Source organism: Thunnus albacares, chromosome 23 (genome assembly GCF_914725855.1).
Source record: "Thunnus albacares chromosome 23, fThuAlb1.1, whole genome shotgun sequence".
NCBI classification, from domain to species: Eukaryota; Metazoa; Chordata; class Actinopteri; order Scombriformes; family Scombridae; genus Thunnus; species Thunnus albacares.
In genome coordinates this window covers 4,448,868-4,474,540 of record NC_058128.1, presented here as the reverse complement: position 1 = coordinate 4,474,540, position 25,673 = coordinate 4,448,868, and the positions used below count along the sequence as shown (strand labels likewise).

At 37.5% G+C, this 25,673-nt stretch overlaps 2 protein-coding genes across 3 annotated transcripts; one reads left to right on the top strand and one right to left on the bottom strand.

The window, feature by feature from the left end:
• The first annotated feature begins 4,372 nt into the window (after window positions 1-4,372).
• Window positions 4,373-12,924, top strand: si:dkey-261e22.4 (overexpressed in colon carcinoma 1 protein homolog). Of its 2 annotated transcripts, XM_044342611.1 has the most exons (6): window positions 4,373-5,135; window positions 8,164-8,188; window positions 8,367-8,402; window positions 8,503-8,579; window positions 11,027-11,093; window positions 12,285-12,924. In XM_044342611.1, exons 1-5 carry the CDS (start codon window positions 5,066-5,068, stop codon window positions 11,074-11,076), a joined length of 258 nt encoding a protein of 85 aa, XP_044198546.1. In that variant the 5' UTR covers window positions 4,373-5,065; the 3' UTR covers window positions 11,077-11,093; window positions 12,285-12,924. The 2 variants fall into 2 exon arrangements, 1 of the variants encoding a protein (XP_044198546.1); XR_006400422.1 differs by lacking the exons at window positions 4,373-5,135; window positions 8,164-8,188; window positions 8,367-8,402; window positions 8,503-8,579; window positions 11,027-11,093 and adding an exon at window positions 11,100-11,454.
• Window positions 12,925-17,077: 4,153 nt separating this feature from the next.
• Window positions 17,078-25,606, bottom strand: dclre1c (DNA cross-link repair 1C, PSO2 homolog (S. cerevisiae)). The gene is made up of 15 exons (XM_044343949.1): window positions 25,200-25,606; window positions 24,994-25,045; window positions 24,361-24,445; window positions 24,136-24,195; window positions 23,942-23,997; window positions 23,524-23,625; window positions 22,441-22,513; window positions 21,974-22,114; window positions 21,744-21,845; window positions 20,774-20,910; window positions 20,409-20,463; window positions 20,014-20,102; window positions 19,495-19,592; window positions 18,471-18,557; window positions 17,078-18,351 (listed from the first exon to the last, which is right to left on the bottom strand). Exons 1-15 carry the CDS (start codon window positions 25,306-25,308, stop codon window positions 17,561-17,563), a joined length of 2,037 nt encoding a protein of 678 aa, XP_044199884.1. The 5' UTR covers window positions 25,309-25,606; the 3' UTR covers window positions 17,078-17,560.
• Between the last annotated feature and the right edge of the window lie 67 nt (window positions 25,607-25,673).

Sequence of the window (25,673 nt, the reverse complement as noted above, 5' to 3'; positions counted from 1 at the left end):
GCCCTGGAGGGGGCGCTATAGCAACTAAGAGATCTTTTTTGAGTCCAGGGGAAAATAAAAAAATCTTTAATTAATCTTTAATTAATCTTATCACAGGAAGCAGGTTTTTAGGATATTAAATGTCAGTCGATCAGTTGGACCACCACTCAGGTAAAGTCACAAACATCTGCTCTTTGGAAACGTGCCAGAAAACAGACATTTTATAGACAAAACGACTAATCAATTAATCTGAAAAATATTCAGCAGATTAATCAATACTAGGATTAGTATAGTATAAGTATTATGAGCTTGATGTAGTTAAAGTATTGCAGTAAAAGTACATAAATATTATGAGCTTGATGTAGTTAAAGTATTGCAGTAAAAGTACATAAGTATTATGAGCTTGATGTAGTTAAAGTATTGCAGTAAAAGTACATAAGTATTATGAGCTTGATGTAGTTAAAGTATTGCAGTAAAAGTACATAAGTATTATGAGCTTGATGTAGTTAAAGTATTGCAGTAAAAGTAGTGGTTTGGTCCCTCTGACTGATATATTATTATATATGACATCATTAGATTATTAATAGTGAAGCATCAGTGTTAGAGCAGCATGTTACTGTTGTAGCTGCTGGAGGTGGAGCTAGTTTACACTACTTTATATACAGTTAGCTAGTTTAGTCCAGTGGTTCCCAACCTAGGGGTCGGGCCCCTCCAAAGGGTCAGCAGATAAATCTGAGGGGTGGTGAGATGATTAATGGGAGAGGAAAGAAGAAAAAACAAAGTTCTGATACACAAATCTGTTTTCAGTTTTTGGACTTTTTCTCTAATCTTTGATTTTTGCTGAAATATTGGATCATTTGAACATTTATTGAAATGAAAGCATGTGAGAAGTTTAGAGGGAAAAATCACTATTTAGTGGAGCTGTTAACAACTCATAGACATGTGAAATGTGACCCCGACTACACACTGCTTTTTGTAAGACGTCAAAAGACAAAAAGGTTGGAAACCACTGGTTTCATCTTTAACAATGTGTTGTATTTTAAAAGCTTGTTATATTATCTATTGTGTCAAATCTTCATCTGAAAAGTGACTGAAGCTGTCAAATAAATGTAATGGAGTAGAAAGTACAATATTTCCCTCTGACATGTAGTGGAGTGGAAGTATAAAGTAGCATCACATGGAAATACTCAAGTAAAGTACAAGTACCTCAAAAACATACACAATTAAAAGTTGAGTGAAGCCAAACAATCACTGCACTGGAGGTGTCAGTAATTTTTTGCAGAGCTTGATAATGAATGACCACAACATCCATCCCAACAACCATTTTAGTTTTGAAGAGAAAGATGAAGGAGTCAATATGAGCAGGTCAGCTATGAATTAAAACCAAGTAGAACTTCATTTTAAGATAATACATGTAAAACATTTTCCTAAACAGTTAATTAATGTGTTTAAAGCAAAAAGTAGCATCAGTGAACTCTCTGTTTCCCCACATATATGTGTTTCTACATCACACAGTAATCTGTTCAGTCAGCTGATCTGTAGAAATGTGGAGACGCTGGGATTTACAGCATCTGTGCTGCTGTGTTTAATTATGAAACCAGTTAGAGCCTGTCTGTGATCCGATAGCAGCTTTACACTGATAAATGGTATCACTTCAGCAGGTACTCAAAAAGATATTGCAGTGCATGAACATTTTAACCACCTTATTACTCTCTCCATGATATTCTTTTAACAGAAATAATGTGAGAGTTAGCGCTGTGCTACAGGTCTCTTCCCTTATCTTTTTAGGGAAATTAAACGATGTGGGAACACTGTATGTCACACCTTAATCAGCATAAGCTTGGAGTGAGTTGTTCCAGTAGGAGGAGGGGTGTGGGGGAGAACTTTAGTAGCACTAATATTTGTTCATAATAAAATGAACATTATTTGTGGTCAGTTGACCCACTCAACCTGTCTCTGGCCTTATAAAACAACACCGTCTTCATCAGACTTTTTGCCAATTTGTGTTTGTTAGGGAGCATTTTTGATGTACTGTCCAGATATTACACATATTTTTATTCAAAACATATGATAGGAAAAATCTATTTGTTCTGTATGATCTATATGTTTTAAAATGGGGGCACAAACTTGGAAAGATACATCATTGGCGGGGGGTGGGGGGGTCCAGATGCTGTATTTCTATACTACCCAACCTCTTGGATTAAATCCAGAAACAGCCACCTGCACTATGCAAGATTAGTTAGATTGAGGTTGCTATGAAAACATCAAGAATGCATCAAGAAAAGTATATTAATGGTTGGGTCAGGACAGGAAATGATTATTAGAAGAATGGCTATTTCATATTTGATATTATATTTATAAAAAAATGATGTAGCCTAAAATGGTAGCAGTTTGCAGGCTACTAGGCCATTTTTAAGGTCAAACAAGGACAAACAATTTATATAAATGAAATAGCCTTACATATATAGGCAATATATCTAAATATGATATAATTAAACGTGGTTAAACAATGTTAAATCTAATGGTTGCTATTCTCAAAAAGTCTTAACAATTGCAACAAAGCACAAACAAATTAGATGAATGAAATGGTTTCACAACTAACCTAACAGGAAGTGGTTATTGGTGCAGATTCCTCTGTGTCAATAATCTGTTTATTGTTGGTATGGAATTATTATGCACATCGGTATTGATTGCCGCTGCCTTTTTCTACAGAGAACCTGAAGAAGTAACCTCAGCTAACATGTAGCAGCATATTAGCTTGTAATTCTCTCGCTGCTGATGGTGAAGCGACAAACAGTCTGAAAAGCTCTGAGGCAACTTCCATAGTGATAAAGTCAAGTTTTATAAGTTAAACACAGTTGAACAGAAGTTTATCTTGTATCTCAAAGCAGACAAAGAGCCAAATCAGAGCCTCAAAGTCTTGCGTCACTTAGCTAACGATAAGCTAGCTGGTGCAAGATATTTGAGACTTTTTTTGGGAAACGTTTTTCTTCATTTTCTGACATTTTATAGACCAAACAACTAATCGAAATGGACACTCTGCTGTGCATTAATTCCATTTTTATTTCTTAATTGAACTGTACTTTGCAAAAGCATGTTAACAGCAGATTCTCATCTGTGATTGGTTGATGATAATAGATTTTGTAGCGTAGAAAAAAAAAACGTTCTGTTCCTCTGTCACGTCTCAGACTTACTTTTTAAATTGTTAATCGGCCTCCTTCCTCTCCTTAAAATGATTCATGCCACCCACACACATACACACAAGATATCAAGTTTTTATATTGTGTTAAAGGGGAACTCACTGATTTTATGCATCAGTGTGTTTCCATGTGTTGGAGAGCACTACTGTGGCTGTGTGGAGTTCTCTTTTAATGAAAAAATTATATTGGTACATAGAGTATACAGATTAATTTTACTCAAATATTGATATTGTACCGGGAAATCCAGTATCAGTCAGGATTGCTAATGTGAACAGGTATGTAGATAAACTTCTTGATTCTTTCTGGCTCCTCAGTTGGCAGAAAGAAACAAAAAAGTCTGAAAAAGAGTTGAAAATGAAGCTTCACTTGCTGCTTTGAAGGAGAACACTGGTGTTGTTTACACTTATTGCATATGTAGTGCTGCGGACACACATATTACATTTCCCGCAATCGTTTTTCAAAGTCAGTTACCACTTGTTTGTCCATTTGCTCCAAAGATATCTCAAAACCTTTAAAATGACAAAAACCTTGTTGCTCTCTCCTCTTATATCACCCAGATGTGTAATTTTTCCTCAGTTTCTTCACCTTTTATAGGTGCAAACTGCAGCATCAATGAGCTAATTATTCATTGTTCTGGTGCAGCATCACATGGGAATTTGTGTTCTCACAGGATTTGTGAAGTTGCCTGGTGACACCTCTAATTATAGTCGACATATAGGTAGTGTTCTTCTTAGATGTGATCAAGTCTGAAAAGAAACCGTAAAACAAGCTTTACTTTATTGTCAGCAGATTGAGATTGACACCCTCATGTACGTTAAAATATCAGGAACACTTTTCAATATAATGCACTCTAGTACACCACAACCACCTCAATAATAAACAGGAAGTAGAATTATCACCTTTCTGACAAAAACAACAAAAACTGAAAATGTATAAGCTTCGTAAAAGTAGAATTTATGGCAGAGAATATACCGTATAAGTGTATATATTCTTTTTTATTTCTTCCTTTAGTGCTACTTTTATATACTTTGTTCTATTTTATTGCCTAATATATTGTTTTATTCTCTTTTAAAATATTTAAATATTGTTACACGTTTTCTGTGTGTGTGCTGCGGAGGCTGGCTGCGTGTAATTGTGCAATCCTGTGTTGTAAAACCAAAGAACCCAAAAAATCGAAAGTTTGTTATATTTAGATGTCTGAACTCAAGTAAACTGAGGCAACACAACACTGGAACTTCCCAGCAATATGTACTGCAACTTTTAAACTTTTAAAAAATTGAAAAACTCCCCCAAAAAACGTAACATTTTGTCATATTTATATGTCTAAATTCGGGAATTCTGCAGCAACACAGCCCTCAAACTTCCCAGCATCGTACTGCACCTTTAAAAAATTGAAAACTCAAAAAAAAACTGATTCTTCTGTCGTTGCTCTCCCCTAATCCCACTCCAAATCCACTTCTGCTGTATTTGGGCTGAAATGCACCAATTAAATCAATTCTAGCTGACTTTGATCTACTTCCCTCAAATTGTGCAGGGATTTCAAAGCACGAGACACGCACAGAAACACACACACACACACTCGAGAGAGAGGCTCTGCTCCCTCAACAGCAGGGGTGAACACACTTTGCTTCTCTCTCCCTCTTCGCAGTTTCCCTCCCTTCCCCCCTCTTCTCCCCCTCCTCTCTTTTCTTGGCGTCATTTTAATTCTTCCTCCATGCAGAGAGGTACAGTAGATAGACACAGAGAGGAAAAGAAAGACGTTCGTAGTCTCTCTTCACCTTTATTTCTAACTCCTCGTACCTGTCATTCTTTAGCTTATCTCTGGTATTTTTTTTTTCTTTCTCTCATTCGTTCTTCCTCTTCCTCTGAGGTTTTATAGATAAGAGATGGGATGTGGAAATTCCTCTCCAACCTACACCAACAATAACAACAGCAGCAGCAGCAGCAGCACAGGAGGTGAGAAACTGCGAGTGTGTTTGTGCGTTTCCGAGTTATCTAGCAGCATGTACGAGATAGAAACAGATTTAAAGTGTGTTTTCTCTCTTTTAAGGCGTATCAAACTTATTTTAATAACTTTTTATATCTAATAATGCTGTCAAATGCCCAGCCAGTATTGTTTTTGACCATAGAAACGCAGGTAAACACAAGAGGAGATGAAGCATTTGTGTGTGTGTGTAATATTTTTCATATAAATGTTTCCTGTTATTCATATTATAAACCACCTTTTAGGGCATGATAAAATGTTTGATTGTTTCATACTTGGAATACATTTTTTATATTAAATATTTAATGTTTTGTTAAATTGCCGGACTGCCACACTGCTTTGAAAATAACAGGGTATCTGCAGGTCATGAAAAGTAATAACAAGCATTGAATTTGGTCTTATAAGGTATTAAAAAGTCTACAAACTAAGATTGTTGTGTTGTATTGTGTGTGAATACATTGAGAGCCACTAAACCAAAGTCAAATTCCTTGTAAGCTTAAACATACTTGGCCAATGAAGATAATTCTGAAACAGGTGTTAAATTGTCCTCTATGTGGTATTAAAGAGTAACTTTAAAGGGACATGTCATGCTTTTTGTGTCTGTCATTTATATACTGTGACAATGATGGATGTTAATGTTAAAATGGTCAAAGATCCAAAACTTGAGGTGACTTCAACCTGCTCTGAACGCTTCATTTGCAAAGTTACCTCTATTTCCTTCTCGTGATGACGTCCTTCGTCGTAGCCTTCGTTGCTGAGGTTGTTCCATATGTTGTTCGTGTTGTCCACTCGCATATTTCGGATCAGATTCAGGCTCGAACATGTACGGATGTATTTAAGAAGTTTCCATTTTGAGTGAAGAATGGGAAAAAGAAGTGAAATCCTGCTACTACTGTTTGTTTACGTAGCCTCCGGAGCAGGAAGAAGCTTACTGAAGCTGACCAATCAGAACAGAGTGGGCTCATTGGGGGGGGGGGGGGGGGGGGGGGGGCTTAAAGAGACAGGAGCTAAAACAGCCTGTTTCAGACAGAGGCTGAACTGAGGGGCTGCATAAAGGACCAGTAGAAGATAAATAAGAAGTTTTTAACTGTAAATCATGCAAAGATATTCCATTAGAGCCGCCAGAATATAAATATAGACCTGGAAATGGGCTGAAAAGCAATATTTTAACCAACCACACCCAACAGTGAGGTCAGGGGGCCCTAGAGTACACCTGTATATCACTGCAGTGAGCAATTTCATGTTTGGAGTCAAACCAACAATGAACTGATCTACATACAAGTATTGTGTGTGTATCTAAAGCCTGATATATCGTATTTCTCTGTTGTTGTCCAAAAACTATTAAAAACACTTCAGTGAGTCACAGCGCTGCACTGGGTGACATGTTCCTTCATTATAAAGAGTTTGTTCATGTTAGTTTGTTTAGAAACGGCTCCAAAGACTAATAACAGCATCATGTTTTCAGTCTCAGGAGAGTAGTTCTGTGTAAGACAGATGCCAATGAGCATGGTGGTTCCTGCACATGTTGTTTACAGCTTTGCTAGCTTGTTTGCTACATATCACAACCTCTTGACTTTCTACTGAAGATCTTTGAGAAGTTTACAATGTAGTATGTTTCATAGAGGATGAACTTTAGACACTTTCAGGATAAACTAAACATTTATAGCCCCACTACTGGTAAAGCCCTCAATCAATAATAATCAGTGCGTCATTTGCTTCGTACAACACTTGCAGGACATTAGTATAGGTACTAATTAGGCACAGGCAGCTGTTAACTTTTACAGACTTTTAATAGACTAATTTAAAACTTTTTATACTTAAATCTATACATCTGAACTATATATATGATATGTTCCAGGAGCCGGTTGCAGCAGCTGTTTCTAAGTTCAAACTTAGCCTCATTATAGTGTCAGTGTTTACTAAGTGTAGATTTACACATCACTAAATTAAAACTGGTTGCATGTTATGTAGAGATGAGTTGTAGGCTAACTAAATATTTACAGCTACTGACAGGTGGAACTGTTGCGTTAGCTAGCTGAATGAACCAATTGACAAAGCTAACGTTAGCTTGCTAATATCTGAGCCATTTAGACTGAAGAGTAAAAGAGGTAATATGGAATATGGTAAATTGGCTGCATTTATGTAGCGTGTTTCCAGTCTTCTGACCAGTCAAAGTGCTTTACACTACATGTCACCATTCACCCATTCACACACACATTCATATGCTGCCATGCAAGGGGGAGAAGCTAATCATTCACACACACAAACACACACTGATGGCACAACTTTCAGGAGTAACTTGGGGTTCAGTATCTTGCCCAAGGACACTGGAGGAGCTGGGGATCAAGCTGCTGATCTTCTGATTGGTGGACGACCCGCTCTACCTCTGAGCCACAGCCGCCCCTCATATATGGTCGATATATCTGACCTGACGCTTTACATTTCACCGAAATTAACAAAAGTTTGCCATAATGTTCGACTAAATTACCAAATAACGTTGGTTAGCTTAGCATAATCAGATATTTCCCTCACTGTAAACTAAATGAATACTGTTAATTCTAAAACACACAAATAAAAACAAACTCAGACCTACATTCACAAAGGATTGGCAATATAATTCTCTTATAGTATCTTTTAGTAGTTACTAAGAACTTAAGAGACTTTATGCACAAACTTACAGATTATCATTCGAATAATAATTTGTATGAAATCCGTAATGTTTGGCTGTATACAAGCTTACACTGTCACCATGATTTACCTGTGGATTTCTTGATTCACTTGGTGTATTCCTTCGGTTTTTCTTTGTTTTTTAATGCTACTTTTGCCTAATACAACTTCTTATGCTGTATGTTGCATTGATATCATGTTAATGCAGTCAGAGGTGGATGATAGCAGCTATGAATGATTAGTTTAACTGTGAATAAACTGTCAATCAATAGAAAAGTAAATGAACAATTTGCCAACGATTCATCTCATTCATCTGTCTTTTTGTGACCTCAGGTCGTGCTGAGTCTTCATCAAAAGGGTAAAAGTTCATTTTACACCTTTTAACACACATAAAAAAAACATTTACAAAGAGGTTCTGATGTTAAAACGTGTCATTGTCGTTTGACCTTTCTCTGATGTTTTCTGTAAACCTGCAGCGACTGACTTCAATACACACAGCGGGTTTTAATTTTATGTGTGTGTGTGTGTGTTGACAGATCAGAAGACTCTGTGCCAGATGACGACAAACGGAAGTGAGTCATTCAGTTGAGTTAATATCTGTTTATATATCAAATATATTTATAAACATGATCTCATTTGTGCATGCGTGTGCGCGTGTGTTTGTGTACGTAGGAATTATGGAGGCGTCTACGTGGGTTTGCCTACAGACCTGAGCAACATTCCTCAAGTACAGATAGGATCACTAAGAGGTAAAACACACACAAACACATTTTTTGCACGTACTGAAGAACAAAAATTAACAAAAGATTATGAGGTTAATTTTGTCCCTTAATTAAAATGTAAACATGCCGTCACAAACCATCCAAATCTAAAATCACAGCTTGCATTAAAGGAGAGGTTCAGGTTTTTTTCAAGACTGTCTTAGTTTGCTTAATTGAGTTTGTATCTCCTAAAGTTACAGTCTGTTTATTAGAAAATTAACCACTTCCTGTTTCCATGGACTGATCTATGATCTGTGGCGGAGGGATACATTCTGCTAGTGGTGTGTAAGTCTGCTGATGTTATCCGGTTTTTACTACTCGAGACGCTCAGAGAAAACTAGATAGCTGGAGTCTGTAATTTTGGACACTAATATTTTTGTAACAAACCGATTTGACTCTTTGAGTTTTCAGGGTCGATCTCTAACTGTTCTTGTCCTCCAGACCACCTCGACCTGCTCCTGCGTCTGACATGAACAACTTATAACAACTTAGTGTAAATAAAAACATAGTACTGTATGTGGTTTACTCTGTAATATGTTAGGAAAAAGCTGATTCCAGCAACACATCGACAAGCGACCACAAGAATGTATCCCTCCGCCGCAGCTCGGCAAGGAACGTACAAGAAAAACAAAAACAGAGAATTTCATATTAAATGGTGTAACTTTGGAATATATTGACTTGATTTAGCTGAAAGAGGCTGCTGAACTTCATCTCTTTTACAGTGTAGTCTCATTCAGAGAGAACTGCTTCATGGTCAGTATGGAGAGTAAGAATTATTACAGCGAGCAAGACCCGTTTCCACACACATATTGGCACATCAGTGTTATATAAAGACAGATATTTTTTGAGTTTGGTCATTATAATAAACGGACAAATGTTTCAGGGGTGGGGATTCTCTCTGCTGCGCTTCTATTGGTCCAATAAACTGTCCATCATATCCCAGGAAATGACCACAGACCTCAGATGTTAGCCCTCCCTAAAAGTTGAAATCTAAAGATCCCCTCTAGACATGTATTAATACATAAAAATACTCTGTTTGGAGCAATAATGTGTGTGTGATATTTTCCACCCAAAAAAGTATAATTACCATGTTAAAAACTTTAAAAATGACATCTACTCCTTTTCACTCATTGAAAAATCCAGAATCTATGAATATTTAAATATATTTCATTTCAGGAGTTTAACAGCTGGACACAAGATGTCTCCTACTTCACTGTAAAATCCACTTCAAGTTTCCACATTACACTTGTGTACGTTGCATACTGGACCACGACTGGCTCCAAACTAGCTGTGATGTCACAAATCCTGCTCATAGACCCCTTAAACTCAGAGAAACTTTCCATTTTCAGTAGATGAATATGAAAACAGACTCTGCACATACATCATTCTGTACAGTGAAACATCCAACAAGAATCACAAACCAAAAATAAGAAACGCAAACCAAAAATAAGAAACGCAAACCAAAAGATAATAATACAAACTGTGATTTTAGACACAAATCACATTTCAAAATTAACCCCATAAAAGCTGCCATGTAGGCAGTAATTCAAAATGTGATATTGTCCAAAATAGAGCTGCAGAGCTGACGAAATCCTTCATAGAGTCAAAATACTGACGGAAATCCTTCTCTGCTAATCAGCAATAGCAAAGTTTCATTGGGTCTCATGCAAGAACAGCTCATACCAACAGATTTGTTCTTAAGTTGCAACTTGTTTGTAGAATTTTCTCTTACGAACAAAATTTACATGTGACGAATCATGAACAGATAGTCTTCTGTCTTTCTTCACAGGGGGAGAAACACTTGCTTGACTTAAAATTAAAATGTCTTAATCTAAATGAAAGATTGAATAGATCTGCAAATTCGCTGCAGTATAATTTCTCCTGAGGACAAGTTAAACAACTCATCCGCTGATTTAGACCAAAGCAAACGAAACTGAGGGATTTGAAAACAATCACAGACAAGAAACTGTTATCGATCTTTTCATCTAAGAATGAAAAACAAGACTTAAGTCAGATTGTTTCTTCAGTTAACACGTGTGCTTGTGTTTAATTTCTGCTTTTGGTGTGAGACAGCATGCCTACGTGAGAGTATAATACTACATATCCAATTCCCAATAACCTCCACACACACACACACACACACACACACACACACACACACACACACACACACACACACACACAGCTTCAATTTCCTGTTGAGTCTCCAGGGTCATGAGAGCATGGGAGAGAGAAAATACTGATGATCACTACACAGACTGTGTGTTTGTGTTGTTTATTCTTTATCTTTGTGATACTATTATGTGTTGCATGTATCAATGTAAGTACTGTATATGTATTTCATATTTCATTAGTGGTAAAAAAAGAATTTAGTTTAATATTTGATATGTGTGTGTGTGTGTGTGTGAGCTAATTATTGGAACTGTCCTCCACAGAGAATGAGAGAGACTCCCTCAGGAAGCCGCTGTGGGGGAACAGCCTCTAATTTTAATGAAGATCCAGGTCTGTGTGTGTGTGTGTGTGTGTGTGTGTGTGTGTGTGTGTGTGTGTGTGTCACGACCTCCTCCAGTTTCTCACATTAATGAGCGCTATGATGTCATGTCAGTGGTTAAAGCTCATTTTCCTCATTTCACTTGTCTGTAAATCCATCAATAAATTTGTGCGTAAAGTCGTTCGTCAGTTTAAACTTCAGTACTGCGTAAACCGGTTGCTAGGCAACATCTGCAGCGCTGTCCAATAAGACGCATCCAAATATGTAAACAGGAAGTGATTGTTAGCATCACAAGTCGTAACATAACTTCCAAAAATAACAGCTAACAGAGACTTAAAGCTTTGTAGACTTAACTGTTAATCCTTTGTGAATGTAAGTGTGTTTTATCTGCGTATCTGGAGAAATATGTGTGTTTTAGAGTTAGTAGGATTCATGCAGTTCACAGTGAGAAGGAAATATCCGAGTATGCTAAGCTAACTAACGTTATTTTGTATGTAGACCAACATTGCTATCGGTGGAGCCTTGCTAGCATGGCTAAAAACCTTTGGAACAACTGTCTTAAAGGAACACACCAGTGTTTTTACTTGTTTTAGGCTTCAAAATGCATAATTTCCCAAATATTCTTTACTTATTTTGTATTTTAAGAAGATTAATCCAATGAAAAATCTTACAATGTAAATAAGTGAATATTTCATCTAATCACTTGTGTGTTTTGTTCATTTTGCCATTTATGCAGTCATTATATCAGAGCTGCACCGATTAATCGATTAGTTGCCAACTATAAAATTAATTGCCAACTATTTTGATACTTGATTAATTGAAAATTTCCAAATTCTCTGATTCCAGCTTCTTAAATGTGAATATTTTCGGGTTTCTATGACAGTAAACTGAATATCTTTGGGTTGTGAACAAAAGAAGACATTTGAGGATGTCATCTTGAGCTTTGGGAAACACTGATTGACATTTTTGACCATTTTCTGACATTTTATGGACCAAACAATGAATTGATAAAATAAAGGACTTAGTTGCAGCCCTACGTTATAATACTTATCATGCAGTCACAATGTACTTAACTGTGTTTATGTTTCTACATCAAGTTGTTAAATCAAATTATTTTCCATCACTTTTAACCAGTTAAACACTGTCTAATTCCTGGAAATGTATCACGCCGCTGTCTTCTCTGCCTCTCTGTGAACTGAAAGGTGTGACAGAAGAATGATATGTCAGGAGGGAGTTTGTCGTGTGAGAAGAAGAAATTCTCCAGGCGACCGTCAGATCCTCAGTGTTGTCATCAGGAAGTCTCAGATGGGAAACAGCAGCAGCAGCACCCAGCGGAGCCAATCTCCTCTCTCAGCGTCCTCTGTAATGGGACCAACTACACCCGGTTTGACTGACTGTGGAGCCGAACTGGTTATAGACTTCTGTGCTTTTATGGAAGCAGATGTCAACCTGGACTCACGCTTTATAAAACAGAGACAGTTTGATGTTTATAAAGATGAAGGTGTGCCAAGACGCTGCAGATTTTTATCTCATCCATCGACTTCACCAGAGGATCCGACTGGGTGAGCTTCATTTGGCTTCATTGGCATGCTGCAAGCAAGGGCACCAGAAGTAGTAGTCCAAGGGGCCACTTTACTCTCCTCCCACATTCTTTTTATATTGCATCCTATATTGCAACACTTACGGTAATTCATTCCCGTCCACTCTAAGACATTAGGTAAAATAAAGCAGGCAAACAAAACGGGAAGAATATTTACATTTTAATCCAATCAAAGAAGACATAGTCACACAAATCAAATGCATACAGTGTATATTGCGACCAATAAAATTGTTTCAGTGCTTTGTTATGTTGTTTAAGTTTGTTTGAGCTGTTAACTTAGCTAGCTGAACTAACCATAGCTATCAAATAGTAACATAATACAAGAGAGTAAAATACAGTCAAACAAAACCGTTAATGTTAGGGTTAATGTTTGACCTCACCTAAACTCACCTGTAGTTCGGTGTGTTTGGAGTGAAAACCTGCACGCTCTCGGTCCTCCGGGGCATACAGTATACATAAAGTGGCTCCTGCTGTGAGATGACGTCAGTGAACTGTATTTCTCCATGGGGCATTTACACGGCGAAGAAACGAAAAAGCTGCGTGTTTGTTACTGAACAGAGAGTCGTTTTTGTGCTCAAGGTGAACTCACGAGCCATGCTGGTTGTTTAGGACGTTGCTTAACTAAACCATATCATGTCATACACATGTAGGCTACAGGGACTGTAAATGGAGAGAGGTTACGGTTCAACTGGAGGTACTGTGGTGATTTGGATTGTACAAGCGTGTAATGCTGCAGGGTTAACACCGCTGGTCAGGAGTTGATAGATTTGTAACTACTTGCTTTCGAGAGATTAAATTTCCTGGTATAAAGTTAAAATCTAGACACAATGTTAAAGAATATGGCTGGTAATTTTCTGTGTTTTTCTTTCTGTCAAGGAATCATCAATGAACTCATCCTACTAACTAGTATTGTGTGTGTCTCCAGAGCCTGATATATCTTATTCCTCTGTGTCGTAGACCTCCGTTGTTGTTCAAAAACTATTAAAAACATGTTAATGAGTCACAGCGCTCCACTGGGTGACATGTTCCGTCATTATGAAGAGACTAATAACAGCGATCACGTTTTCAGTCTCCGGAGAGTAGTTCTGTGTAAGGCAGACACCACTGAGCATAGCTCTTTGAGAAATTTATAATTTAGTATGAAGTCAAGAGGTTGTGATATGTAGCACAACAAGCTAGTGAAGCTGTAAACAGAACCACATTCCCGCACATGCTCAGTCATGTCTGCCTTGCACAGAACTACTCTCCTGAGACTGAAAACGTGATCGCTGTTATTAGTCTTTGGAGCCGTTTCTAAACAGACCAACATGACCAAACTCTTCATAATGAAGGAACATGTCGCCCAATGCAGCGGTGTGACTCACTGATGTGTTTTTAATAGTTTTTAGACAACAACGGAGGAATAAGATATATCAGACTTTGGAAAAAACAATACTAGTTAGGAGATCAGTTCATTGTTGGTTTCGCTCCAAACATGAGATTTGTCGACATTAAGAAAAATACAGAAACACGCTAGCTATATCCTGTAACACATAAGAGATATATATGTGGACTAAAGGCCTATTTTTGCTACACATGAACATCCTTTCACATGTTGCTCGGCCTCAGTACAAGCACTTGTAACACAGTTTGACGCCAGCTCTTGTAAATCACAATTGACAGTTTTAAATTAAGTTGAAACAAAAGAGTCTAAATTAAATGCATGTTGTCCATCCTGGAGGACAATAAAGATTCGATTCTAATTTGTAAAGTCTGCTCACATTCAGCCAACTAAGCTAAAAACTCTAATTGAACTCTAAAGTTAGAGTGTAGCAGCATCAAGTCACAATCATTTGATTGTATACAAATGACAAGTTTCAGCCATGAAATTCACAAATCAGAACTCATTAGTTAAGAACATTTACACTCCTGCCTTTTTATCACATTTACCCTCATCTGTACCTTGAATCTGTAACACATCATTTGAGTTATTGTAATAAAAACACTGGTTACAAAAGTCTTATGTAATGATGCAATACAGGGCAAACGGATTTCTGCCTGTTGGAAGTGATGTGAAGTTAAGAATGGAGGAAGGAAATGAGTGTCACTGGAAAAACAGCATAATTGACGTTAAAACAAGTTTAATTTGTGTGTAATTTGGTTTACACTAAGAACAAGGCTGCTGTGAAACCAACTGTGGATCAGATTTGTTCACAAAGTTGAAGTGAATTAAGGAAATGATCTACTCTTTGTTACATTTGTGCTGTTTCAGTAATTATCTCGCTCAGACGGACTTGTAGTGCCTGTAAATGTTTTTGTTCTCTTGTCTTACAAAAAAAAAAAAGTTTTTTAATTGCTGGAAGAGAAAAGGAGGAAAGTAAAGTCTTTTTCCCACAATGCTGCTTCTCTGTTTTAGTAGTTTTCTCTCAAATCAACCGATGCTTTTGTGATAAGAAATTAAATATTTTGTCATATTTAAAGATAAAACACTAACTCCCCCGATAGCATAAGATTTGGTTTGATAAATTGTCTTGACTAGTTAAAAGAAAAGTAGATAAACACAAAGACCTGCGGGAGAAGTTAAAGCCATATGTGAAAAATTAATCTTTGAAAGTCTGAAAAGCTCACAAACTTTCAACCAGATTGGAATTATTATTATTATTATTTCCCATAATTAAAAGATGGAAATACAGAGAGGTTTGTGTGAACACTGACGACCAAAGTTGGGACAAAATCAGACAAAGTGTGTAGTTTTCATATTCAACCACCAAAAAGCACCAAATTAAGAAAAATGAGAAGCAGAAAAAAAAAACTTTTTTCTTTACTAAAACAGGGTAAAAAAACCCTTTTTTTCCTGATGATAAAAGGTTCGACAGATTAATCAACCAGATTATAGTATTGAATCAACAAATATCAGTATTGGCACATACTGCATGTCGGCCTAAAGTAACAAGAAACTGCAATATCATCACTATATAGCTGTATAGCACCAAGGAGCACTTATATGGAAGATTTACAATGTCTAAATCAAAACAAACCAACCTCAGTGAAATACACATATAATTTTCTCTTTATATTTTATATCTGCATTTACTGTCATAATGAAATGAAAAACAAAAAAAATTACTATTAAGCCATTTGACTTTAAAACTCATTGAATTGTTTTTCGTTGTGACATGAATTTTCCACTGAAATTATTTTTTATTCAGGCCTTTTTATTCTTCCATACAGTTGCAATTTTATTTTCATCTGTAAAATGTTCAGCTTAGTGTAAATATTATGGCAGCAATTCTGTAATAACCATTAAAAAAAAGAAATCTTTATCAAAAGCTCATCAGATAAGTAACTGTTCATGTTATGGATTTATAGTTAAAATTGAATATTGGTCCTTATATTGGTGTCTAATTTTTCAACTCTCAAATATTTATATTTGCCTCAAATCAGGCTCTAAAAGACAGTAGTGAAGTCAGAAGTTGTAATATGTGTTTCTGAAGGCTCTGGAGTATTTTTCATGACCAATCATTTGCAATTATCCAAAAAATGTTTGGTTTTATTGGTTGAATATATGAAAAGGTTTTCATTAGTATAAAGTCAAACAAACCAAAAAAAAAGCTCTTCAGTTGAAATTAAATATTTTTATTTTAGTTTAGGAAACAAAAGTTCTGCTTTGATACAAAAGTTCTTCCACTTACTCGACCCACTTCACAATGAAGACAAGTGTTCAGCAGAACAAACCACAAACTGTCAACGAAAAAGTGTGCAGGTGCCTTAATACATGTAGGGCACAGATGAACCTAAAGTGCATTGGAATGAACTGTGTGTGTGTGTGTGTGTTGCTTTACATACTGAGGTTTGTGTGGTTTGGAGGTCAGACTGAAGCTTGATAGGAATGGTGTCGCTTGTAAGGCATGTAAGGTATTATAGAAGCTCATAGTGTACATGTAGTATAAACCTGAAGTATTGCAGTATATAAGTGAGGTAACGATGTATTCACACTGTGAGCAACACCATCAGTGACTCATTTAACTTTATAACAAGAGAGATGATCAACCGAAGAAGTTTAATTTATGGCTCACCAAGTAATGACGGGTTGTATTTAAAGGGGACATATCATGCTTTTTGTGATTTTCTGTTATTTTTATACTGTTATGATGTCAAAGTTTCAAAACTTGAGGTGAATGGATGTAAAAATGCTGCCTGACAGTCAAAACTCAGGGCTTCAGCTTGCAAAGTTCCCTCTACATTGGATTTCAGGCTTGAACATGTACAGATAGTTTATGTTTCAAGTAATGAATGAGAAAAAGAAGTGAAACCCTACTACTATTGTTTGTTTACGTAGCCTGCAGAAGCTTCCTGAAGCTGACCAATCAGAACAGAGTGGGGTCATTGGGAGGCAGGCCTTAAAGAGACAGGAGCTAAAACAGCCTGTTTCAAACAGAGGCTGAACTGAGGGGCTGCTTAAAGGACCAGTATAAGATAAATAAAGTTTTAACGGGAAATCATGCGAATAAATTCAAGTAGAGCCCCAGAATATAAACATAGACCTGGAAATGTGCATGATACGTCCTCTTTAACAAGTTCTTCATATTAACTTCAAGGTAATAACATCTCAGTGTTGGGTTTACAAGCTTATTTCAGTTGCCACCAAGTGGCCAAAAAAATCAGTTAGTGCAGTTTTAAGGTTCGAGCACTTCCGAACAGGCTATTTTTACTCATCAAAACAATATAATGTGCAGAAGAAGCTGCATTTATTCAACCTAAACCTTTGCTCACAGTTTGAATACATTGCGATTTGCATTGCTAGGAAATTAATTCGTACCTTGTCCGCAGCCTACGATCTACTGCGGACGAATATGAGGAATGTAGTTGATCAAAAACTTCCTTTAATGTTCCCTTCAGTCACGCAAAGCCCTGACTTCCTTTTCTGATGACCACTTCCTCTCCTGACGCCAGCTTCCTGTACAGCTGCGACAGTTCATCCGGTCGTGGCATTTTCGACTCTGGCGTGGAGGGAATATCAAAGTCCGACGACACCTGGGACTCCGAGAGCTCCTCCGGCTCGGACCGGACCTTTTGGCTGTCGCTCTCCATCTCCTGAGACATCGCATCGGTCCTTAAATCTCCTTGTTCCCGCCCCCTCTGCTCTGGTTGGAGGATCAAAGTGTCGGGTAAGTCCTGGTTCTGGGAGGAATGATTTGACAGAGAGGCGGACAGGGTCAGACTGAAGTTTTCGTTGGTGTCCGGGTTTTCTTCGTTATCGCTGAACAGATCTGGAGTCTGGGAACCGGTCATGACGGAGGGGGAGGGGCTCGTGACAGAGCAGCAGGATTGTGGTTGGCTGTTGAGGCTGTTCTGGCTGTCACTCAGCATCTCCGTGGTGAAGAAGTCCTCCCACTGCGGAGGATTAGAGGAGCCGCATCCTTCGACCTCAGTCTTCTTTTTCTCAGGTTCTTTATTCTTCTCGCTTTCATTTATCGTCATGTTCACCTCCTCCTTCGTCTGGTTCGTATCCCCTTTTCCCTCCTCCTCCTCCTGCTGCTGCTGCTCCTCCTCCTCATCACCATCCTCCTCTTCATCATTGGACTCGGTGCAGTCCACATAGTTACGTGCAACAGGCTGCGAGTCTGTGACCGTCAGAGGTAGAGACTCGGCCACAGACACAGGAGGCGCTGTTTTCAGAGGAGCTTTCACTAAAACTGACAGATCAGAAAAGAAAATTAACAGTTTAGTTAATAATAATCAATACAATTCATACCTGAGACTTCAAAAAAAGAAGACATAATGCTAAAAAAAGAAGAAGTTCATGCACCATTTTCTATTTCTGGATTCAGTCCCATCTTCTTCCTCACTGGTGCCAGATCCAGCCCGTCAAACAGCCCGTCATCGCTGTCTGAATCTTTAATTAGACGTCATGACAACCGTTAGACTGATAAAATAGTTTGTTCGTTTACAAAGCTGATATTGATCATTGAGTGGTGATGAAATGTCACATATCATCTCCTAAAATGTCATCTTCGGTACATCTGAAATAAAGATTTTTGAATATTAAATATCTTTCAGTGCTGATCTGAATTCATTCTCAGCTGGTATTTTATACTTCAGATGTGTCTTTTTATCTCCATTTCAGAGTTTTAGTTGTGTGTATTTGGCTTTAAAACCTGCACTAAGTGATTTTTTTTGTCCACAGTAGTGAACACAACACTGACACATCATCACCTATTAAGCTGATGTGTTGAACTTGTCGTGTTTCTGTCCACCCGGTGAATATAAGTCCAATATTCACTCTCTTTTAGCTCTGTTTTTACTCTCTACCAAGTCCTGGGGGAAATATCTGGCTCTTTAGCTGCTAAATGCTCCACTATGTTCACCAGCTAGTCTACAGCTAACTGTGTCTGTTTGTTTTGGTGCTGAGCAGGTAGTGTACAGTGGCTTTTTAGAGCTTTTACTCTGAAAACAGCTGCCTGCTGCAGCCCAAAACGACGCTATGAGAGCCCTGAGAGTGAACCAAAACAGTAAAGTTGCAGCCGGACAGATAAACAACGAGCTGAAACTTGCTATAAAATTTTCACCTGGGAAGACCAAACTCTGTGTTTTGAATATAAAATGTGTTTCATCAGACAAAATGCACTAACAGTAGAAAGTTGATCTAGTTTCCGTGAAGCACAGTTTACACTTCATACACCACACGGTGACCTGGAAACAAGCATCACAGCTACAGAGGTAGTTACAGATGTGTTGCTGTGTAGAGCAGCTGCCATGGTTGTGTGTGTGTGTGTGTGTGTGTGTGTGTGTGTGTGTGTGTGTGTGTGTGTGTGTGTGTGTGTGTGTCTTACCATGGGTAGGTCGCTCCGCCATGGTGCGTTTGAGGACTCCCAGAGGTTTGTATATGAACGCTGTTTGATCAGACCAATTCCTGCACATCAGCTTCAACCTGGAGTCAATGTTATTGCAGCTGTTAAACACTTTTTAAAGGCAAAATTCATTATTATAATCAATATATGTATCACTGATGAAATGTTATCACATTATATTTATTTATTTATGTTTTTAAACTCATCAATTGGCCTTGACCAACAGTCCAAACCCAAAAATATTCACTTTACTATCACAGAAGATGAAGAAAAGCAGCAAATCCTCACAACTGAGAAGCTGAAACGAGGAAATATTTGGTGTTTTTGCTTAAAAAAAAATTACAGAAACAATTCTTCAATTATCAAAATAATTTTTAACTTTCATAGTCATCTTAACATAGCTTGACATGTTTTGCTAAATAAAGAAATGAGAATAAAACTTTAACATCCGTCGCTAAAAATTTCAGATTGCAGAATGAAAATAAATGAAACTTCACTCACATCTGTGTAACCTCAGTTAACGTCCGACCCATAGGGATAACACTGGGGTAGATGTTGACTGGCTGGAGGTAAGAGAGGAAGTCTTTGATCTGAAATTGAAGGGGAACATATATGATGTGTGTATGAGCAGATAAACAAAGACATGAATTAAATCTACTTGTTAAAAACAGTTAAGGTATTTGTAGTAAAGAAGAAGAGAATGAAAGATTAGCTGAGCTTTACGTATTCTAACAGATGTCCTGTGTGACACTGACTGAGATCAAACAGACTACATAAATGTGGAGCAGTTGATTCTCAATACAAGCTTCTATAAGACTCCTGCATGTTTATGTGTAACCACAGTCACATGATTCTGGTTTAATAATTGAAATTAAAAGAAAGAAAGAAAGAAGTACCTCTGAGTAGGAGGAGTGGAAACTGAAGCAGGCTCTGAAGGAACTGCCTCCTGTCCTGAAAGAAACAACAAGAAAAAGGCACATTTAGCTCTCGTACACCAAACGTCATGTGATTAATGATGATATAATGAACTCTTCTTTAAAGGACGTGTTCACTGTTGTTCAAGTCTGTCTTAAAACAACAGTCAGGAGCCCAAATTAACACTGAAACATGTTTTTCTCGCTTTAATCGTTCCTTCTTCCTGTCCTGTAAGTGCAAGCGTCTTCTGCTTGACTAATTGATTATCTATAAGACATTATCCACCTGAGACCTTGACAGGAGTTCATGTTTCCACAAACTCTGACTCATTTGAACCTGATCTTACTTTATTATAACGTTGGTTTTCTTCATTCTCTCTCCGAACCACATGGTTGACGGTTTGATGCTGATGATGCGAAGAGGAGTCCCGTCAGAGGCCGTACAGCCACACGGCAGCCTGTTGCCTTGGAAAAACTCCTCATCCTACACACACACACACACACACACACACACACACACACACACACACACACACACACACACACACACACACACACACACACAAGCGATCAATGAATGAATTGACAAAGGACACTTTTATCCAGAGCTATGAAGCAGTAGAAATATCTAAACTACCGAGCGGCCAGATGTGTGTGTATATGTTGAAACAGATGACGCGCTTAACTTAACTTAATACTATAATACTGTTTGTTTTTTTTAGGATTATGAACTTGTTGAAATAAATGTATCAGGACTCAATCTTATATTTTTTTAGACAAAAAATTGTTCATGACATTTTTAACTTTCTGGGATCTGGACAAAATAAATGCCATGACTGTCCTATAGGGACAATCGATTCATTTTTCTAGAGCAACAACACCAAAGTTACTATTTAAACTCGATAATATCTGAATGGAAACAAATCTGAAGTCTACTGCTGGTAATTTGCTATTAGCTCTGACAAGAATAAGTGTAAAACATACTGATGGTGGACGGGAGATTACAGGAAAAGTAGTGAAAAATATCACTTTTCTGCAAATTCAAGCTTGCAGAACAGATGTTTCAACTTCATCTCTTATTGCCTCTTTACTCACAAAGGTTTTATTGCACTTACACTCATCAACTGGAGTAAAATGTATTCATACTGCTCATTCTCTCCTCTGGGCATCCCTACTGTCCCAGCTTTTCATCATCATACGACCCACATCTACTTCTCATAGATATGAAATCTGAAGACCAGATATCCCTGTGTCGACTTCTGGCTCTGAATAACTTGAGAGAAACCCTGAGTGTGTGTGTGAGATGTGAAGCGGGACCTTCGGGTGTCGACACGCATGGATCTGCGTCCTGCGGTCGGTCGTGACGTAGCTCAGGATCTCCGGCATCTTCTTGAACATCGCCAGATTCTTCACGTGGATCTGAGAGTATAATTACACAACTAAATATGTAAACATGTAAAGCAGGAGATCTTTACACAAACTGTACTTACGTGTGCATGAAAGGACATGTAAGATACGTGTACAGATGTGTGTTTTTGTTTGTTTACCTGTGTGTTGAACTGCTCTCCCAGGTTGGTAAACAGGTATTCGTATCCGTACGCAGCTTTACAGTTGAGCCACACGACGTGATACGAACTCTGACTGATCCAGTTTCCAACCAGCTCTGAGATACCGTTCAGACAAACCTCCTGCACACACACACACACACACACACACACACACAAATTATATGTTCTATAATCATCACAATGGTTCTAATACATATTAAAATAACAGGAAAACTGATGTGTTTTATCACAAGGTTCACACCAGGTGATCTGTTCTTCTCTGCCCTTTGTACGATTTTCTATTAGAGCTGAAACAAATTATTAATTTTCTTAAATAAGTGATTAATTGTTTGGTCTATAAAATGTCTAATAAAATTGTGAAAAATGCTCATCCAAGTTTCCTAAATCCCAAGGTTTCGTCTTTAAATGTCCTGTTTTGTGCCATTCCCATCCCCCCAAAAACTTACTCGAGTAGGAATTTGGTAGAATCGTGGGTCATAGAAGGTGGAGTCCAGATAAATAGTCTGAATATCTTTCACTCTGTATGTGAAACATGAAAAAAAACCAGCATCAGCTAAACGAACTGTGATGAAGAAAATAGAACAACAAGACAAAGAACATCACAACATTCAAGACTCATTCAGAGTCTTAAAAATAAGATTTAGACAGAACAGTGTTCAACAGCTTTAGAGACAGATGTTCAGCATATACAAATACCTTATCAGACTATTGATTTATTTCATTACTAAACTGACATGCTTTTCAAGTTTCTAGCCACATGTTTGTGTATTTAGACGTTATTTGTGGACCAAACATGACAACAGGCAGATGAGATACATAGTTTATAAAGATTATGTGGGTACAGCTTACTTGCTAAAATAAAGTTTATTTCCTCACGTGGGCCGAAAAGTCAAACCAACCAGTTAGTCCTGATCCATCTCTGAAGTCTTGAGAGACAAAAAACTAGTTTGAAAACAGTAAATCTCTCTTTTCTGTTCAGGTTTGTTTTCAGGTGTGGAACGGGCTCATTGTTGCCCCTTGTGGCGACAGAAGACGCTGCACTCGAAAAGTTATTTGCATAAGCGACACAAAGGTGAGATTTATGTTTCATCAGAAATGTTTTCAGACGGTATTTTTCAGTGTTACAAGAAGAAATACTTCATGGATAAAGACTAACTGGTCGGTGTGTCAAATGTACACACGTCTGGTTAACTCGCCCACCTACAATAAAGAGCAACACCTCTTTTTGAATATAGTGAACCGTGATCTATAGAAGTCAGAGGTCGATTGTGCCTGGTAGGTTTATTTAGGAAGATTTAAGTAGGTTTATGTTTGTATGACGACTTATTTTTGTGTCTTGCGATTTGATTGTTGGGCTTTACTTTGCTATAATGTATTATTTGTTATATCTAGACAGGCTTTTTCTCTTTTAAGTCCTATTAGATACACTTGTGATGGAAATGATCTGAAACCGACTAATCTCAAATCTTAAAGGTTTACTATCTGGTTCTCTAGAACAGAAAACAGTGAAGATGTTCAAGAGCACCAACCTGCTGCCAGAGTGCAGATGTTCTATTCTCGAGGCGTCTCCAGCAGCCAACCTGAAGTCTCCTGTATACAACACGTTTCCCTGGGAACCCTCGAACAGGAACCTACACGCAGACACACACCAGTTCATGCTTTGACTTTTCCATCAGATGTCTTAACAATTATTTTAAAAGAGATAAATAAAAATAGTTTAACTTTTTGCAACAGAATATAACCTTTTTTTTCTATATATCGTAGGGCCATAACTAACCATTAAATAGTTTTTTGGTCTATAAAATGTCATAAAATAGAGAAAATATTGATGTCTGAAGAGGGAATCAAGAATTGCACATTTTATAATTTTATCATTATTTATTATTTTTTCTTGCATGTTGTGTTGCAGCATCACATGTAAACAAAGACAAAGATGGTGTGACTTACATAACAGAGCCGGGACAGTGGCCCGCAGGAAGCAATGTTACCACAATATCTTCTTTCTGTCAAACAAACACCAGACAAGATGGGCAAAAAAAAAAATCTGTTAGAAAGTTAGTAGGACATTTATAATTATAAAACTGACGAGCTGCAAGGATTTAATTTGGGGAAAGTTAGGAAATCCTCAGTTTTTTTTTTACCTCTCCTGATGCCTCATCCACCAGAGAAATCTGAGTTGGGCTCTCCAGCTCTAAAGGAGCCTAAAAGAGATCATTTATCAGGAAAGAAAGACATACTTAAGTATGCTAAATATTGAAATTTACTGAAGAAAAGTAAGAAATGACTGCTATACTCCTAATTATCACCTGTATTCCATGCCCTCTCCAGCATAAACAATGAAAATGACAGTAATAGAGAGGACTTACAATGTATTCCTCCCAGAAAGCATATTTGGGATTGCTCAGCAGAAGCTCTTTGGTCACGAAGGAGCAGTACAGCCTGACTGTTCGACTGGAAAAGAGAACACAATATCAAGCCGATAGAGACAAATTTAATCATATATTATAATATTATTGTATTGTCATGTTTATAGCTCTCATAAAATGATTGCTTTTACTGGAAGTGCAGAAATTATAGTTACTTATTTGTCTAGTTGTAATCTTTGTTTGGGTCTACAATTCAGGATACACCAAATTCAATAAGTTATGAATCTGTTTTACTGTACAGAGGAGGGAATCTGATTGTTACAGTAGGATAGAAAATACTTAAAATGATAGATTTATCATACAAATCGTAGTATATTTTCTTTCTACATATGTTTCTCAAAGAATTTGCTTTATTTTTACTTGTAACATCCATGGAAATGTGCCAGAATAAGTGATGTGTCTTCCATCACTTGCATTGTAAGCGCATTATGAAGGGATCTTCTAATGGTCAGTATGAACAGGAGGAATGATTACAGCATGAAAAACATGTTTAAATGTTCATTTGGGCTCCTGACTGTTGGTTTAAAACTGTTAACTTGTCCTTGGTATCAATTAAACTCCAACTATCTTCACCTGAACTGCAGTTTTCTCTTCAGTATTGGTCCTTTCAGTCCTTTCATGTGATCTGTTGAAAGCGATGACAGAGATAAAACAGATTAGTAGCGGGGAAAACTGTCATTATCTGTTGCTAGAAGGGTTTTAAAATGGTAATTGTCAATGTGACTTCATATACACAACATAAACAGGTTGATGATGCTATAGCTAACAACCGAGCTTACCTTTGTGACAGTGGGAGAGGAAATATGCCCTGGCATGTAAATTCTCCCGGTCGAACCGGTCCAGGGAAACTGTAGGATACTCCTTCATTCGACCTGCAAATGAACTCATCTTACCCTTTCAGAGCCCACCCTTTCAGAGGTATAACAGTCTAAAATGAACTAAGAGATGTTTTATGCGGAGAGAGCATATTATGATAACATCATTAACGTTTGTTTGTCCCGCCCTCCTCTTCTTCTTCTACGCTCCTTTTACGGCAGTTCAGGTGCACTTACCGCCATCTGCTGTCAGTAAATACTCCAGTATTCTTACGCTTTTTTGACAATTCGAATGAAAAACAACAAATTATAGTTTCCATGCTTCCTTTCTTCAAATATTTGTTTAATAATACCGACTATAATGCAGCAAAGTTGTCAGTTTCTTCATTTCTCTGCTGTCAACTTTCTGCCGTGTCATTTGGCGCCATCTAACGGTCG